This window comes from Electrophorus electricus, chromosome 6 (assembly GCF_013358815.1).
Source record: "Electrophorus electricus isolate fEleEle1 chromosome 6, fEleEle1.pri, whole genome shotgun sequence".
Lineage (NCBI taxonomy): Eukaryota > Metazoa > Chordata > Actinopteri > Gymnotiformes > Gymnotidae > Electrophorus > Electrophorus electricus.
The window spans coordinates 27,228,884-27,245,212 of record NC_049540.1 but is presented as its reverse complement, the minus strand read 5'-3'; the positions used below and the strand labels follow the sequence as shown (position 1 = coordinate 27,245,212).

The following is a 16,329-nucleotide window of genomic DNA, read 5'->3' as shown; positions in this document are numbered from 1 at the left end:
TGTTAAGCCCTTAAGCAGAGAGATGGTTTGTTTTATTGGGTCCATTTTTTTTGGCAATCACAGGAAGCTGTGCAGAGTGTCTAAGACAGATACTGATCAACGGGAAGTGAAACTGTTTCGTTCACATTTGGGAAGCTCATGTAGGTGGTGGTCCAGAAGTAGACAAAGCGACTCCTCATCTTCTGTTTGACAGAGTCCTTGCCCGTGTTATGGTTGATGTCCACAAACTGGTGCCCTTCACCAATGAACCTGGGCCAGAACACCGGTATCTCAGAGCCACCGACATTGGGGTCTCTGTGAAGTAGCAAGAGAAGGAAAAGGGGAAAGAGTATTGGGCAACTCAAGGAAACCATTCATGAATTTTTTTGAACATCTTTCTATCGTCAAAAATGTATGATAGAAAGAACATGCTTAAAGAGCTTCTAACCTTTGAAGATGCGATACGCTTAGTGTTCATAACTCAACTAATAAAGCAGCAAACTGTTTCCACTTCTTATCGGTGGTTTAATTCCCCAAAGACATAAGCAGGGCTGTCGCATATGTTACCCAGTCTTGGCGAAGTTGGTCCAGTAGGAGATGAAGTGTTTGGAGACCTTGCGATGGCGAGGGAAGTAGCCCAGGGGAGTGGTGAAGGGCTTCCCAAACACGTACTGCAGGTCGTCAGCGTGGTCCGCCCCCATCCAAGACGGGTAGGCGGGGAGTCGGCTGGGCTCAGAGAACAGGTAGGAGTAGGTGCGCGCCGTTCTGTCGGGAAAACGGAACGACAAGTCTGATGAAAGCAGAAGGATGCAAGAAAATGGGGAGCATTACATTCAGCTCCAGAAGCCGGTTCACATTTAGGCCTGAACAGTAAGTTTATTTTATGATCGTCAGCCTTGTTTCCGTGGTTTGGGAATCCTAACACACGTGGGGCGCGTCGCTCACTTGGCGTGCTTGGCGTGCAGATACAGGGCTATTTGGGTCGGGACGAGGAAGATGTAGTCAGTCTCAATTTCCACGATGGTTCTTTTGATTTCGTCCTTGCCAGGTTTTCCTCCCCAGCTGGAAGTGTATTGCTGCATGGCAGCAGCCGCTGCAGCTGGGCCCTTTGCCCTGGTCAGGGCCGTCAGGAGCTGCTGCACGTCCTCCCTGCGTGGAGGGGAACAGCAAAATGTAGAAGAATAAAAGAATACACAGACTTCTCAGACTGAAACTGCTGATCTCAGAACAGTTTCCACATTTTTCAGACGACTTTCAAATCAAAGTCCATAAAGAAGTGAATAGTGAAATTCTTCCCTTGGCAGGACCCAACCTTGCACAGGGTGTCAGTCGATCAAAGGACCATAACATTTTAGTTTGTATGTATAACTTCTAGTCTCTAATAACATTGCTGCTCCAGAAATATTATCTGCATCTTTATTTATTTATTGATGTTTTTCATAGTTTTGTCCAACACATAGTTTTGTCTTTTAAATGCTAAATGTTTTCCAGCTTTGCATTGTGGGAATAATAGAAGGAATATTTACATATTATTTATACTGTGCACTTGTACAGTATATGCATGAGGGTAAACATGAATTCAACATAGCTGGGCTATTTTCAGTTAAATTGGGCTTGATCGTGGTCCTTATATCCCAAACCAGCACTGAAAGATACTGGTAAATATGAGATGTGATGTCATAAATGGAAGAGCCAAAATCACATTTCTACATCTACGGCATTTAGCTGACATGAGAATGTGAAGGAGAATCTCTCGAGGTGTGCGCGTGTTTTGAGGGACAAAGCACAGGCGAGGAGATCAAATGTCTCCTCTGATACGATCTCCTACAACGTGCTGAGAAGCTTTAGAGGAAGACACAGAAGCAGAGGCACTTACACTGGAGTCGACTGGATAGGCTGATTTACAGACGGGACGTCAAAGCCAGTGAAGATATGCCCATCCATGTCGTTGATGCCAGCAATATAGTCAATGTCAGCGGCGTTGTGGAACAGGGTGCTGGGGTCATCAGGGAGGAAATCACCATCAATTACGGGGGAGAGGACCAGGTTCTGCACAATGGGGTCTGGAGGATTATGGACATAACTGGCAACTTAAGCACGGTCAAGGCTTAGCTGTGTTTGGGTCTTAAATGAACTGGATTATATACGCTGCTGAATAGAAAGTTACAATAAACAGCGAAACAAGGAAAATTGATAAAGGAGCTCCAAGTACGATTTGTTTACATATATGGTCACCAATATTTTTTATACACAGAGGAACTAATTAGCTTTTGCTTCCAGTTTGTTTCTAAAAACTTTCAACTTTGCTGTTAGTGTAAAATGTGTAAAACAAAATGCTATCACAATGCCACATAGAGTAGTAGAGTGTGTGTGTGTGTGTGTGTGTGTGTGTGTGTGTGTGTGTGTGTGTGTGTGCGCGCGTGTGTGTGCGTGCATGCGTGTGTGTTTCTCAGCGACAGTAGCTGACGCAGGAATTATTCTGGTCATTATTTTGCCTTCGATTATCGTAATCGCTCTGCTTACGTGCAGGAGAGCCCTTCAGGTTGAGGGTTCCAGCGAGAGTGAGCTCAACAGGGTCAGTCATCTTCAGACAGTTCACCATGCCCGCATCAGTGGGGCAGCCTACCTTCCTAGCAACCTGCCAGCCGAGTAAGCAACGCAGCATAAAATACTAAGCATTTTCTTAACCGTGTTTATCACACAAGATAACGGTCTCCTGTTTTCTTAAGGCCTAAAAGCAGATTTTTAAATGCAGTGGTAACAGTGCCAAATATGACTGAATTGGCACTGGCATATTACTGTTTGCCACAAATTGACTGCTGAGGGTAGTAAGTAAACAGATTTGAGTGTAGGTGAGGAAGGTCGGTACAAAAACGTTTTACGACTTCTCTGGGTTAAGTTAAATAAAAGTTAAATGTCAGTTAAACCTCCCTTATATTTACAGATGCACATCTTTAGGCAGTAGGTTTTTTACACACACGTACCTCCTCTGCAAATGCTCTAGGATTCCTGTTAACCGCCCAGGGACACAGAGCGACACCACTCTGAGATATAGCCCTGCGAATTAAGCCTTTGTTGTGGGGGGTCAGCATCTGTGCAGGCAGACACACACACACACACACACACACACACACACAGACGTACGCACGTGTATAATAAACAGTACCTACACAGTAGCTATGCAGGTACTAGATGAAAGGATGTAAAGCACCACTCTACCTGGAAGTTCACACTGGCGGCTCCAGCAGATTCTCCAAAGATGGTAATGTTCTCGGCGTCTCCTCCAAAAGCCCTGATGTTTCTGTGCACCCACGCTATAGCAGCTTGCTGATCCCAGAGGCCATAGTTCCCTGTAAATCAAGGTGTAGTAATTTAATTAGATCCAAATTTGTTAAATTCTCATGTCAACAGGATCCAGTTAATTAGATCCAAATTGTTAAATTCTCATGTCATGTTTCAAGACTCATGTTAATACTCTTTCACTGAAATGGCGTTAATTTGCTTGGCAAAGCACTCATTTCCTAGCTTGTACCAGGTAATTCAGAATCTCCTGAGCTGAGGAACCCGAGGGTGCCGACACGGTAGTTTACGGTCACCACGATGACGTCTCCTCTGTCAGCAATCTCCTCTCCGCTGTACAGGTAGTTATTTAGGAAGTTAGCGCCCTGAGAACCCCCGACCAGGTAGCCGCCTCCAAAGATGTACAACATGACAGGAAGGCCAGTGGAGACTACAGAGGGAAATCAGACACCTAATACATACACCATGGCTTAGTGCTATCATGGAGGTCAATGGTCAGGCGTGCCGATTACTTACCTTTTCGGCCATGGGGGACCCAGATGTTGAGGTACAGGCAGTCTTCACTGCCTCTTTTATTATTTTGAAGTAACGTTAACTGCAGACACCGCTTAGCAAAGTCCTTGGTCTTCAGAATACCTGTGCAGAAACAGGTGGAAGAATTTGGACCACAGAAATCAAATAAAAAAATAAAAGCATGCCTTGCTTTTTTAATTTATGATGCAGAAAAACTATGTTAATTGTGCCAAACGCCTGAGCACACAAACATATCTGGATTACAGTGTTAATTATAACTGTAATGTAGTTGATTACATAGTTACACAGTCCAAATTCAACGAAACAAATTATTTATCGCTTACCAACATATGAAGAACTTGGACACAGCCTACTATTTATGCAATTTCACATTCAACTTTCTGTATGCAGGCACACGCATGTTTGGGCATATACGTAAATGACCACAAATATAAATTCAAACAAATTAAACTGATATGTTGGAATGAGTTGCTGTGTCTGCAGAGCTAAATGCACTCACCACTCCAGCCAGGGTGAGGTTTGGGTTTCTCGAATCGCCCAGGCTGGGCAGCAAAAGGGACTCCCTTAAAGACATCCATGGAGCGGAACAGTCCTACCTTGTGGTTTGTCCCCTCCACCATGCCACCTTCTGTGTATACAGCTCCCAGCTACAGCACATGGAGCTTGAATAAATCACCAGAAACTCTTCGATCGAAAATGAGTGCTTCCAAACTGGGACGTGTGATTTGTGATCAAAGAATTGATAAATGAAGGGAGTCAATTAAAATAGCATTCATACATTTGAAATAGCTCTCGCAGTCAGTTTGTTCTCAGGATCATCAGTTAGTTAATGCAACCATTAGCATACCTAATCTGAAGCTTTCTTTAAAATATATATATATATAATTTTTTAAGTACAAAAAGTACATTTTAATTATGAAACTGTTGTAATATTAAAATGTAAATATTCACTCACACTTGTGGCATGTGCAGTACTAAGCAACAGGCACAATGCTGCGAAAAGCCTCCACACCTCCATCATCATTCACCAGGCACAGGTGTGAAACAGATGATCTGTCTTTCTCCTTTTATTTACTGTGTGTATATTTAAATATATAAACATGTCTGCTCATATCTCTTAAAAAAAAGAAAAAAAAAGATGTACTTTCTATTCTTATCTCAAGGGTCAACATGTGGGTTTTTATCTTTAGTTCTCATAGTTAAACACTTGGGTACAGAATTCAGTACCAAGTCTAGTTCAGGACCCGGTGAAAATTACGTTTAGTCTGCATTTACTTTTTTTCTGAAACATACGCTAGAGACAAACTAATTGTGAGACCTTTCAACCAGAACACACCAGAGCAGGCAGGTTTATCACAGCATGAAAGCAGCTTATTACTAGTCCCAGTGTTAGCATAAGCACAGTTCAGGGTGTTCCTCAGTGGGCTTTTAATACCAATCACACCCACCCACCCATACACAATTCAACCTGTTAGTGTGATTTGTACAAAGACCAACCTGAGATGAAAACATAAAACTGACCCCACACTATGAGGTCATGGAGTTGCTTTGAGCTACTGAGGTGCATGAAACAGTAATTCGAAGAAAAAGTTCTGTGCATTTCAGCATTAGAAGATAATATGTCTCAGTACATGTCCACGCACGTTTGAGCACTGTGATATGAACAGAGGAAGACAACAGGAGTATTGTGTAATCATGAAGTGCTGCCAGTCTGAAACCATGGAGAGTGGTAAGTTGCTAGTGATGCCAGAAACAGTGTTTTCATGTGAGAAGTTCTTGCCATCTTACACCTGTCTACCTTCCTGTCACATAAGGTTGCTACATTTTTTCATTAATTTGCATTTTTTCTGACTGCACCGATACCCCGTAATTTTTGCAGTTTCTGACTGGATGTATTTCTGATTCAACAGCAGCCAAACAGCATTCATGAGCTTTTAGACTGACACACACATATTTGAATTGCTGAGAAAGCATTTATTTCACAAAGATGTTAAAAATACAGTTTGAGCTGGTGCACTGATGTTCTGCACATGTACACGTTCCTGGTCCTGTTCCAGAATTCCAGAACAGGTTTACATATAATCAAGCATTTCTGTCTCCATTTCATTTTCACTCCCTTCGGAGGGCTTGTATTCATCATCATATTCTTCTTCGTCATCTTCATCACTTTCTTCCATCTTGCGTCCAGCCCTCACTGGCTTCAGCTTTGGGGAAGATGATGCTACGAGAGAGGAAGGGACAAAAATTTAAAGGTCATTTTTTAAAATTACATTTTACAAATATACACTCCTCTCAGAAACACAACGACCGTCAGTTTAATTTAAATGCTCAACTTGGCAACAGACTGAAGTCATCGTCCAGTCTAAAGAACAACCATTCGGTAGTGCCTGGTTAATGCATGACCACTGCAAGCTACTGAGTGCTAAAGGTGCCGGTGAAATATTACAGAGTGAGATTCCCACACTCAGATGCAGATTTACACTGTATATTTAAATAACAGCAATGCCTGCTACCTTTAAATCAACACAAGTGGTAAAATATGAGCAATAAAGACTGCATCGCATAACTCCTGACCTCACGCCCAAAATAGCAATGGAAAGAATGCAGGTGTTTTCTTGATCCTGAAAGCTAGTTAATACTCAACTAACCCAGTGCTGCCAACAAAAGAAAACAGAAAAGCAGCACATTGCAAGGGTCCCAAATGTACAGGTGCAAATCCGTAGCCAAATTAAAATGTGTACATGGAAGAACAGAGAGGAATCTCACTGCTAATGAGTTTATACTGCTTTCAGAACGCTGGGAGTGAGCGAACCGGTGTAAAACCTAGTTCTAATCTTGCAAAAACAAAATCAGTCACATTTGCTGTAGCTAGTGGATACGAAAGGTATTTAAAAATATTTGCGGTATCTAGTGTGCGGTGCTTTTACCAGGTCTCTTGGCTCGCACGACCTGGGTGATCATGGAGGAGATGATGTCCCTGAGATCATCTGCAGTCTGGGGCAAACACCAACCGTCCCTCTCATCACACACTTCCTCCTTCCCATCATTCCTTTGGATAATGCCCTTTATTCTGAGGATGCATTAACATGAATGCCGATCGTGAGCTGCCACCTGATATCTGCCCCTACGCTCCAACGTTTAGCACTAGGGTTTATCTCGAGGAAAGAGGTTCAGTAACACATCCCCAAGTCACACTTGACTTTTCATGCCGATTTTACAGGGATGGAAGGATGGATTATCAGGCAAAAACGGATCCTTACTGCTCCACGTCCAGATCACACAGCTGATATAACATCTGTCTGTAGGGAGGCAACATTCCCTCACGGAATACATAAGCAGACTCCTGCAAAAGATGGGAAGGTCATACAGGGTCATAGGATGCCACAGTAAAATGCACCCTTCTGTCTGTTTCTCCCTCTTCTTAGTTTCCCCAATGTTCTGTGCTTTTAATGTCACCCATAAGAACATGTCTGCACAGAAGAAAGCTTTTGATATATCTGGTAAGGAAAAATGCCAAAGTGACCTGCGAAAGAACATACAGCTATAGTCTGATACAATGTGAACGCACCTTGAGAATGTATCGTAATGAAGAGGGTTTGGCGCTTGAGGGTGAAGTACCATCTTGGGTGAATTCCTTTAGACTGGCTGGCTGGGGAACTAAAGATACATAAAAGGCAAACAACCAGTTGGTCAGATGTTGTAGCCACAACTCTCTTGTTCTAGTTTTGCTGTTGGTCCATTATCGAGTAAAGTAAGCGTGATGTCGTCAGGTAAGAAGCCTTCCTCGGTTCTTTCACCTGCTTTGTTGACAGTGGTTGGGAGACAGTAGTGGTAGGCACTTCTTTTAGCCTTAACTGGCATGTCATTGACACCATATCCTATAGCGAGAGAATAACACAAGCATTCTGCTCAATGAACAACTAACCAGTACAACCATCAGAAAGGACTGGGAAGTGAGCTAGTTTTCAGTCTTAAATTCATTTATGGTAGAAACTCATAATTTTGTTAATCAGGGTGAGGTCAGTGTCATTCTCGTAGCTTTGCTGATACAATGATGTGCTGATGGTCCTCACCATGTTTCATACCACAGCGGATCCGGAAGTCGAGAACCTGGTAGATTTTAGCCTCTGGGTTCGTTCGAGGATCATATCCAAATCTTACCCAAAGACTTCTCCATGGCCCAGTCAACTGATGCAGTTACAGACGGATACACACACACACACGCACGCACACGCGCACACACACACACACACACACACACACACACACACACACACACACACACACACACACACACTTCATTCAGAGTAACATGTTCACTGAATAAAATCAGGGTGTTCCTTTTCACAAGCATATGCCCCATGTATACAAACAAAGACACCCCCTAGTTCTAACTCAACACCAAAAGGTATCATCACAGTACACAGTTTTTGTACTCCTCCATCATGAGCAAATGGGTGAGAGAGGAAACATTCTGACTGCTAGCTTTCAGTCTGGGCTTCTTTCTCACCATGTAGTAGGCCAGGTAAGGAAGCAGCAATTTCAGCTTCTCTGGGTGGATGTCCACGTTCGCTTTGACAGCATTGCGGGACCATATGGGCCGTCTCTCAAACAGCTGAATTAAAAGAAAGGAAAAAATTAGACCTACATTATGCAAGAATGCAAAACAGGAGTGGACAGTTTACTGTCTTTCTCCTGAGATAATCATAATGTTATTTGTTTAGCTAGCACTTGTTTATTTTTCATTTTGTGTTTTAGGCTTTACCCCCTTGTGCTTTCTACCAATGATTAAGGACAAAAGTTTTTTTTTTAAGTTTTCTGAAACCTATGGTTGTTCAGTTATCAGCAATTTTCTTTAAAAAAAAAAAACAACAAAAAAAATGAAGAAGCAATCATTGCTTTAGCCTAACTTGTTTAGATGTCCAGTTGCTTAGCAACGGTGTTCCAACCAGATTGGTTTAAAGCAGAGCCGACTCTGGATTAAAGCAACTGCAGTGAGATTTCCGACATTCCTGCAGTGATGGTAGCACACACACTCATGTGTTCCTCTCATAGACTTGTCATAGACACTCATCATAGACACTGATGGCATTTCTTTAAAACAAGTGTGTATTTTCACTGGTTTTGAGGCATTCTAAAATCATCCAAAACTTATATAAAGTAACTGTATTCTTAAAACAATAAAATATAAAACAAATGCAGAAAGCAGACCAAAAAACGTGTGACCAGGCTTCAGTTAATTTAATTAATAATTAATTAAATTACTAGGGAACATATGTATTAATTAAGGGGATATTCATTACTTAAGCGGCTGATGTTGTAAATTTACAACATCAGCCACTTATAAAAACATCAGCCGCTTATATAAAACAAATGCAGAAAGCAGACCAAAAAACGTGTGACCAGGCTTCAGTTAATTTAATTAATTAAATAAATTACTAGGGAACATATGTATTAATTAAAGGGATATTCATTACTTAAGCGGCTGATGTTGTAAATTTAATTAGGGGGCCATTCAAGTGGATAAGCCTGTTTCAGAATAATAGACTCCTCAACAGAAATAATATGCAACCCCAATATTCTTTGACAGGTTAATCTGTAATCATTTGTTGCTCTAAAACGTTTTTGAAATTTCTGCTCATTCATCCAGTTTTAGTCAGATGAATGAAGTCTTTCCCCATCCACATCAAGACTGTTACAATAATATCTTAAGACAAACTGACCATTACATACAGATAAAACACTTCCAGTATTATATTGTATCTTATTTATTTAAAAACTAACCTTTCTCATTTCTTCCTCTGCCTTAATATCACTGTGGTGGATAGAATTCTTCTTCCAGTTAATCTTGGCAGCCTCTAGGGGTTCTGTTGGAATACTCTTCTCATCAAAATTAACAAAAATGGCATTGTGTGGCCTCCTGGCTCGGTTTGGACCAATGAGGTTCTCATTTAAGAGCAATGACTGCATGTTTCCTTCCCTGTACAGTTTGAGACAACAGAATAAGTCATTCAAATTGAATACAAAGAATACTATACATATAAAATCATGCATTAAAACAGATCTTAAAACACAACAGCTAAAACCAATGACAACATTTAAAGGTTGCAAAGATTATAATACTTTCTAAACTATTTTTTTCTACAATAAAGTCGGTAGAATTTACATTATAGAAAATGTACATTATAGAATTTACATTATAGAAAACATGCAGCATACTTTAACACTTTCTCCTCAGTGGTCTAGAGCTATTTTTGTTTACTATTATTAGCCCCCTTAGTACATTAAATGTGGTGTAATAAAGCAAATCCCCTGAGCCTCAGAAAGCCAAAGCTCACCTGTGCATGCTGTCTGGCCGATAGAAGTAATCCACAGGCCCATCCAGTCGAGAGAAGAGTGGAGGTGGGAGAAACAGTGGCACGGAAAGGTCAAAGAATTCCTTCTTCTCAGGTTTGCGCAAAATCACCTTGTCATACAAAGAGACCTTGGAGCCATCTGGCTCATTGTGCATGGCAAGGTACTGAAAATCTGCCATTCCTTAAAAAAAGAAGAAGAAGAAGAAGAAGATGATGATGATGATGATGATGATGATGATGAATGAGTTAGATTGGTTCAGACTGAGGGAAGACACCAGTGTTTTTCCTAGCCAAGGTGCATGGATAGAGAGGTCCACCTTGAAATTTATACGTGGTCCCAATGAGGCCGAGGATCTCCATGGTGATGTGAGCTTCGCCGCTACTCCCTTTGCGCTTCCTGCGACACACTCGGAGGAGCAGGTTGTTGGAGGAATAGCGGTTCCCACAAACAGGGTGACAGTACGGATCTTTGGGGCGGAACCGTAGCTCAAGCCGTTTGGATGAATCCGCATATGTCTATAAACATGCAAAAGAAAATGGTTTAAGTAGTATGCTTTGCAGTATTTGAATCACACCTAATAGGGCAACAAGGACGTTTTTTTTATCTTGTTATACTGCTTATATTTAATCTATTTCATTGCATCTTACATATGTAACATTCAGTACAACATCTAAAAACAGAGCTACATATTATACATGTGTATGTCTGTGCCTGTGTCTACTGAGTAATCAGCATTCAAATAGAAACCAAAAGTGTCCGTATCTTCCTCTCTGAAGTACTAGCAGTAAGTAAATGATCACCTTGGTCAGTGCTTGTTCACCTCCAACGCTGTCCAGCATGTTATCCACACTAATAACAAAACCAGGATACTCCACACAAACGAGCTTTTTGTCTGTTAAAGACAGCGTTGCTGTGCTGCCCGACGCAAGTGGTGCATCCAGTAATTTACCATTCCCTTCGCTCACAGGTTCCGTAACTAAAGTAGTGCTGTTTACTGTCATATCCATTGCTGGGGATCTTTAGCGGACTCTACTCTCAAACTGTGTGAAATACCAAACCATTTTCTGCATTAAGACATCAACAATAACGTTACACTTGATTTAGGAAAACATGTCCGTTCGAGTGAACGGTCCGGTGGAGGAAAAGATCGCTGTATACTATTCGTTCCAACTTTGACGAACATGACTACATGACTATTAAATAATAAATTTTAGATCATATAAAACACAAACGCAAAAAACAATATATAGAAATATGTTATATATATATATATTGCAAAATCTAATCACGAAGTTTGTTTCCAAATTATTCCGAGGGCTTTTATTTTGAAAGGGCCAATACGTCTGAGGGGCCAATCGGAAACCCGCTCGTCTCTAATAGTTGTGCTGCATATCGCGTGACTAGTCGCTTCCGGGGAGCCAGTAGAAACTTACAGTTTAAAGAAAATGGTAAGCTTTAAATTTATCACAGCGTTTTATACATTTAGACTGGCCTGGTGTTCACACCATACAATCGGGATTATCCGTACAAACTGAAAACGTACGCGGACGCAGCAAACTAACTAGCTAACTGGCTAGCGTTCACCATAGTAATCCCATGGAGTTAGCCGGCTAGCGCTAGCTAAGATAGCCACCACGGCTAGGTGGAGTGAAGCCCTGTTGTCCCGTCACGGTAATAATTAATAGGTTAGTTCAGGATGCTTTACTGGGAAAGCTTCATGTTAATGAATGTCCCTTTATATTTGGAGCGTGTCATGTCTCGTAAATCGAAGCCCTCTCTGTTCGCTAGATATGTTAGCTAGCTAGCTAACGCCGCCTGATATTTTCTTTCTTATGTTGACCAGTTTGTTCTTAAATTCGTTTCATTTTCTGCTGTCAGTAGGACCACTGATGGTATTGTAATAGCCCACTGCTTTGTGAGTGCTTAACCCGTTAGCCGTCTATCCTTTCGGTGTTTTTTTTCGGTTTTGCTGTCAAGAGGTGCAACATCTTAAAAAAAACTGGGTTTGTGCGTTGCGCTTTTTGTTACATGGAGTTAAAACAAGCATTATGTCTGTCTGTTGACAGTGGGGTTTGCCTAGTATAAAACATAATAAACCGCTGTGGTCCAGAAGTAGGACTAGTGCAGATGTTTCTCTAAAAGTTCCCAAAGGCTGGATAAATGAAACGTCTAAGGTTTCAATGAATAGTGCTGGAAGGCCAAATACAGGCATGCTGTTAAACGCTTCAACTGTAGCCTAATAACGTGCATCGCTGGCAACCTTTCAAATACATGAACTAAGATTAGTTTTCAACTGCTGTTTAAATGAAAGAATTTTATCTTTCATAAATCATATTCTCATTTGCAGTTTAAGTTTGGTGTTCACAACTTTTCCTAAATGAAAACAAACAAGGCTCTAGGCTCCCAATCTTCACACTAACCACACATTACTAACCTTTTATTAACCACCATCACCTAACATTTGGATTTGTGTTTTACGTGTTCATTTGATGTTGATTTTGTCCACTTGGTATTTCAGTTTCCTTTTTTTCTGTCTCACAACCTTGTCTTATTGTTGTTCCTTTATTTGTGATTACGCATCATTTTGATCTCTCCCCCCCCCACCACTCCTTCTCACCCACTGTACCCCATCCTGTCTCCAATCAACATGCATTGTATTCAGGCTGGTCACAGAGTAAGTGCGCCACGGTTCGCTCCACACTGCTTTATGGAGGCTTCTATCGCAGACTAACGGGATGTTCTCATAGTAACCCTGCTCCCACTGGGCTGCTGGAACTAGTCTGAGTGCTGCTTTGTATAGGAAACATGTAAAGATGTCCTTGGATGTGCTTGGTAAACTCCTCCCACACTTGTTGACACTTGACTGCAATGGATTTAATTACAATCCTTAAAACACTCTTGTAACGAAGGCTGAGTATGATCAATGCTCAATAGCATATTTGGAATTTGGTAATTTGTTAGTAATAGCTATTGATCATCTTGCTGATAGAAAAGGCATGTGTGAATTTGGTGAGGATCTAGTTCTAAATCACATTTCTTATCCTAATGCCTCCTTTTGATTTATTCTTTGTTTATGAGACAAACATTTTACTGAGCATCACCAACAACAAACAGGTTTAGTCATTTGAAGAATATAAGAGCATATAAAAGAATATAACCAAGTTGACTTTTAACTCACTAACACATAGAGTAATGGTCTAATGTGTGTGCAAACAAAGTAAATATCATTGAAGTAAGTATAGTTTCACTTGTCAACCATTATCTTTGTGCATAACTCTTATCTGTCAGCGTCAGTGTTTATATAGCAAGAATGGCTTTGTTGATGATGTCTTTCAGAGTGAAGTGATATTTCATCTTAACCCTTTCTCGTGTATTCCCAGCTGGTGCTTGTATTGGGTGACCTGCACATTCCCCACCGATGCAATACCCTGCCAGCCAAATTCAAAAAGCTGCTGGTGCCAGGCAAGATTCAGCATATTCTCTGCACTGGGAACCTCTGCACAAAGGAAAGCTATGACTACCTCAAAACGCTGGCTGGAGATGTGCACATCGTCAGAGGGGACTTTGATGAGGTTATTGTGTTATTCTTTCTCAAAACTGTATCAGATAACATCTTTTTAAATCTACAAAAATCTTTCAGGTCCTATTTTTTTTTTGTCTTCTTTTCCTGCTTTTTTTTTTCTTTTACATTGCACAATCTGGGAGAAAAAGGCTCCCTTCAGTGTGGCTTATTTGAGCAAAAATGCCAAATCGAATCATTATTTATTTATTTATTTGTTTGTTTGTTTGCTTTGTTTTTGTCCTTTGAATGACAGAACCTGAATTACCCAGAGCAGAAGGTGGTAACTGTGGGGCAGTTTAAAATTGGGCTGATCCATGGACACCAGGTGATCCCGTGGGGTGACATGGCCAGCCTTGCCCTGTTGCAAAGACAGCTGGATGTGGACATCCTCATCTCGGGCCACACACACAAGTTTGAGGCCTTCGAGAATGAGAACAAGTTCTACATCAACCCTGGCTCAGCTACGGGAGCCTATAATGCGCTGGAGAGGTACGGCACCGACATCACGCTTCACCGGATCTAAGAGATTCCGTTCACTTGCGTAATGAAGATCTGTTCATTTGCCTGAAGGGGCACTGATAAAACGGTACAGTCTCATAAAGTAGGAATTCGAGCCTTGTAAAGGTTTTTGTTGTTGTTTTAATTATCCCTCCCTCCTTCCCGTGAGTTTACACTTTTTTTCCCTCCAATCCGTGAAGTCAGTTTGGCACTGACCAGATTAGATTCATTTGTACATACTGGAAAATAAGCTTTCAAATGAGCCCCTTGCTGGGACAGGTCGTGCAAACACAACAGCTCCATCGCAAAAGTCTTTATGAAATTCAGCTTTGTAAGTGATGCTTTCACGTCTGCTGTAACAGATCAACTTCAGGGCTAAGATCTTCCACCTTTTTTTGTCTTCTTCCTCCCTTTATATTCCCTCATTTTCAAATGCCATCACCAACTTAACATTTATAGCACATCAGAATCAGAAAAGGTCCGTTTGAATATGCAGTAGAATGGTGTTAAACCTCATGAGAATCATCCTTCCTTTAACCGCGGGGATTTGGTTTTAAGGAAAGCTTGCAGCAATGAGAGAACTTAAAAGAAAAGGGCATTACATTTTTTTTAAAATGTGGAAGTTGCATTATGTATTGCGACCGTGTGTTCATTTTCTACCTGTGTGTCTCCACAGCAACATCACACCATCTTTTGTTCTGATGGACATCCAAGCATCCACGGTTGTCACGTATGTGTACCAGCTCATTGGCGATGACGTAAAGGTCGAGAGAATCGAATACAAGAAGTCGTAAGAGAATGACGGAGAATGCCGGTTGCCTTTGTTCAGGATTCTGTTATCTCCTTTCTCCTTGACCACGGCCCAGGACGTGAGCCCAGAGCAGATGCTATACCACAACGTTCTCCTACTTCAGTGACGTGTATAATACTGTTTATATGCCATCTGTATTTGCTTGTCTTCTCTTCATCAGCAAATGGTTGTTTAGAATGCAATAATGTTTTATTTGCTTAATATTAGTACAGTATACTTGTGCTGTTTTTCATGTTTATGTCCTGTTTTTCAAGGCCTTCTCTGCTTTAAGGCCTTAATTCAAAAATATTTCATACAATAAAGTCACATATCATGTATATCAACGTCCTAAAATGCTTGTTATTTATATTCCTGTGTAAGCAAAATCCATCAACAGACACAAAAGCAGTTTGAAGAAAACATTTAGGTATGATCATCGAGAACAGTGATTGTTGACATCTTCGAAGTGTATTGGTGTGCAGGTGCCGCTGATATTTTCTAGACAAGGCAAGTTAATTTCTACAGCACGTTTCATAGACAAGTCAGAGTGCTTTGCATCAACAAGGATATAAGCATTCAAAAGATATAGAAAGGCAGAAATGTCAGTAACAAACACAAAATGTGTAGTACATGAATAGTGAAATGGACACTGGAATGTAACAAGCTGCAGCAGTGAAATGTTTAGAGTAAGCCCATGCTGACTTCCTGCCAAACAGTACACAAGTGAAGATGTTGCTTTATATGATGCCTGGAAACTCCTTTCCACTAAGAGACAGGGAGCTGATGCCAGATAGTGAGTCCTCCTCAGTCACATCCCACTCTACTTCTGCCTTTCTTTGGCTTGGTCCTGAAAATGAGAGTTCAGAAGGTGTGTTCCGTCTAACATCAGGGAGATGCTACTGGACAGTGGCAAAAGTCAATATGGCAGTATATCTTTATATTACACATACTGTGCATCTTCAATAGTCTCCTGTTGGGAAGGACTTACTTGAAGCATTTTTGATCTTTTTCGCAGTTTGTTTTGGTTTTCTTACATTCGATTCTGGAACCCTTGAGATCAAGCTGTAATTGTCACAGTAGTGAAATGCTGGCCTCAATCATTTTTATGTGAAGTATTATTTTAGGTCAGTGTAATTTGTCACCTTTTCCGATGACCGATTTTAGGCAGAACAAGTGTCTTTTTGCCTGATGCCACTTGAGGTTTCTGTCCATTTTCTTTCGCACCAGAGTGCTTTTTCTGGGGCTTCGAGCTGTGTTGCAGCTCTGGGGTACAGGCACTCAGTTGCAGGTTGGCAACGAAGTCTGCGTC

At 41.2% G+C, this 16,329-nt stretch overlaps 3 protein-coding genes across 4 annotated transcripts; 1 reads left to right on the top strand and 2 right to left on the bottom strand.

Moving 5' to 3' along the window:
* Positions 1 to 80: 80 nt before the first annotated feature.
* cel.2 (carboxyl ester lipase, tandem duplicate 2) lies at positions 81 to 4,837 on the bottom strand. Its single transcript, XM_027004233.2, has 11 exons — positions 4,769 to 4,837; positions 4,313 to 4,460; positions 3,796 to 3,915; positions 3,512 to 3,709; positions 3,199 to 3,329; positions 2,964 to 3,071; positions 2,503 to 2,617; positions 1,856 to 2,042; positions 925 to 1,128; positions 547 to 744; positions 81 to 294 (listed from the first exon to the last, which is right to left on the bottom strand). Exons 1-11 carry the CDS (start codon positions 4,835 to 4,837, stop codon positions 81 to 83), a joined length of 1,692 nt encoding a protein of 563 aa, XP_026860034.2.
* Positions 4,838 to 5,766: 929 nt separating this feature from the next.
* On the bottom strand, positions 5,767 to 11,297 carry gtf3c5 (general transcription factor IIIC, polypeptide 5). Its single transcript, XM_027004086.2, has 11 exons — positions 10,971 to 11,297; positions 10,487 to 10,685; positions 10,152 to 10,350; positions 9,598 to 9,793; positions 8,324 to 8,428; positions 7,887 to 8,001; positions 7,611 to 7,691; positions 7,382 to 7,470; positions 7,074 to 7,156; positions 6,741 to 6,883; positions 5,767 to 6,034 (listed from the first exon to the last, which is right to left on the bottom strand). The coding sequence occupies exons 1-11, from the start codon at positions 11,175 to 11,177 to the stop codon at positions 5,886 to 5,888; spliced, it is 1,566 nt and encodes a 521-aa protein (XP_026859887.2). The 5' UTR covers positions 11,178 to 11,297; the 3' UTR covers positions 5,767 to 5,885.
* Positions 11,298 to 11,533: 236 nt separating this feature from the next.
* Positions 11,534 to 15,360, top strand: vps29 (VPS29 retromer complex component). 2 transcript variants are annotated; one of them, XM_027004098.2, is made up of 5 exons: positions 11,546 to 11,618; positions 12,833 to 12,844; positions 13,551 to 13,742; positions 13,986 to 14,221; positions 14,907 to 15,360. In XM_027004098.2, the coding sequence occupies exons 1-5, from the start codon at positions 11,616 to 11,618 to the stop codon at positions 15,022 to 15,024; spliced, it is 561 nt and encodes a 186-aa protein (XP_026859899.1). In that variant the 5' UTR covers positions 11,546 to 11,615; the 3' UTR covers positions 15,025 to 15,360. The 2 variants fall into 2 exon arrangements, with proteins under 2 accessions (XP_026859900.1, XP_026859899.1); XM_027004099.2 differs by lacking the exon at positions 12,833 to 12,844 and having other exon boundaries at positions 11,534 to 11,618.
* The last annotated feature ends 969 nt before the right edge of the window (positions 15,361 to 16,329 follow it).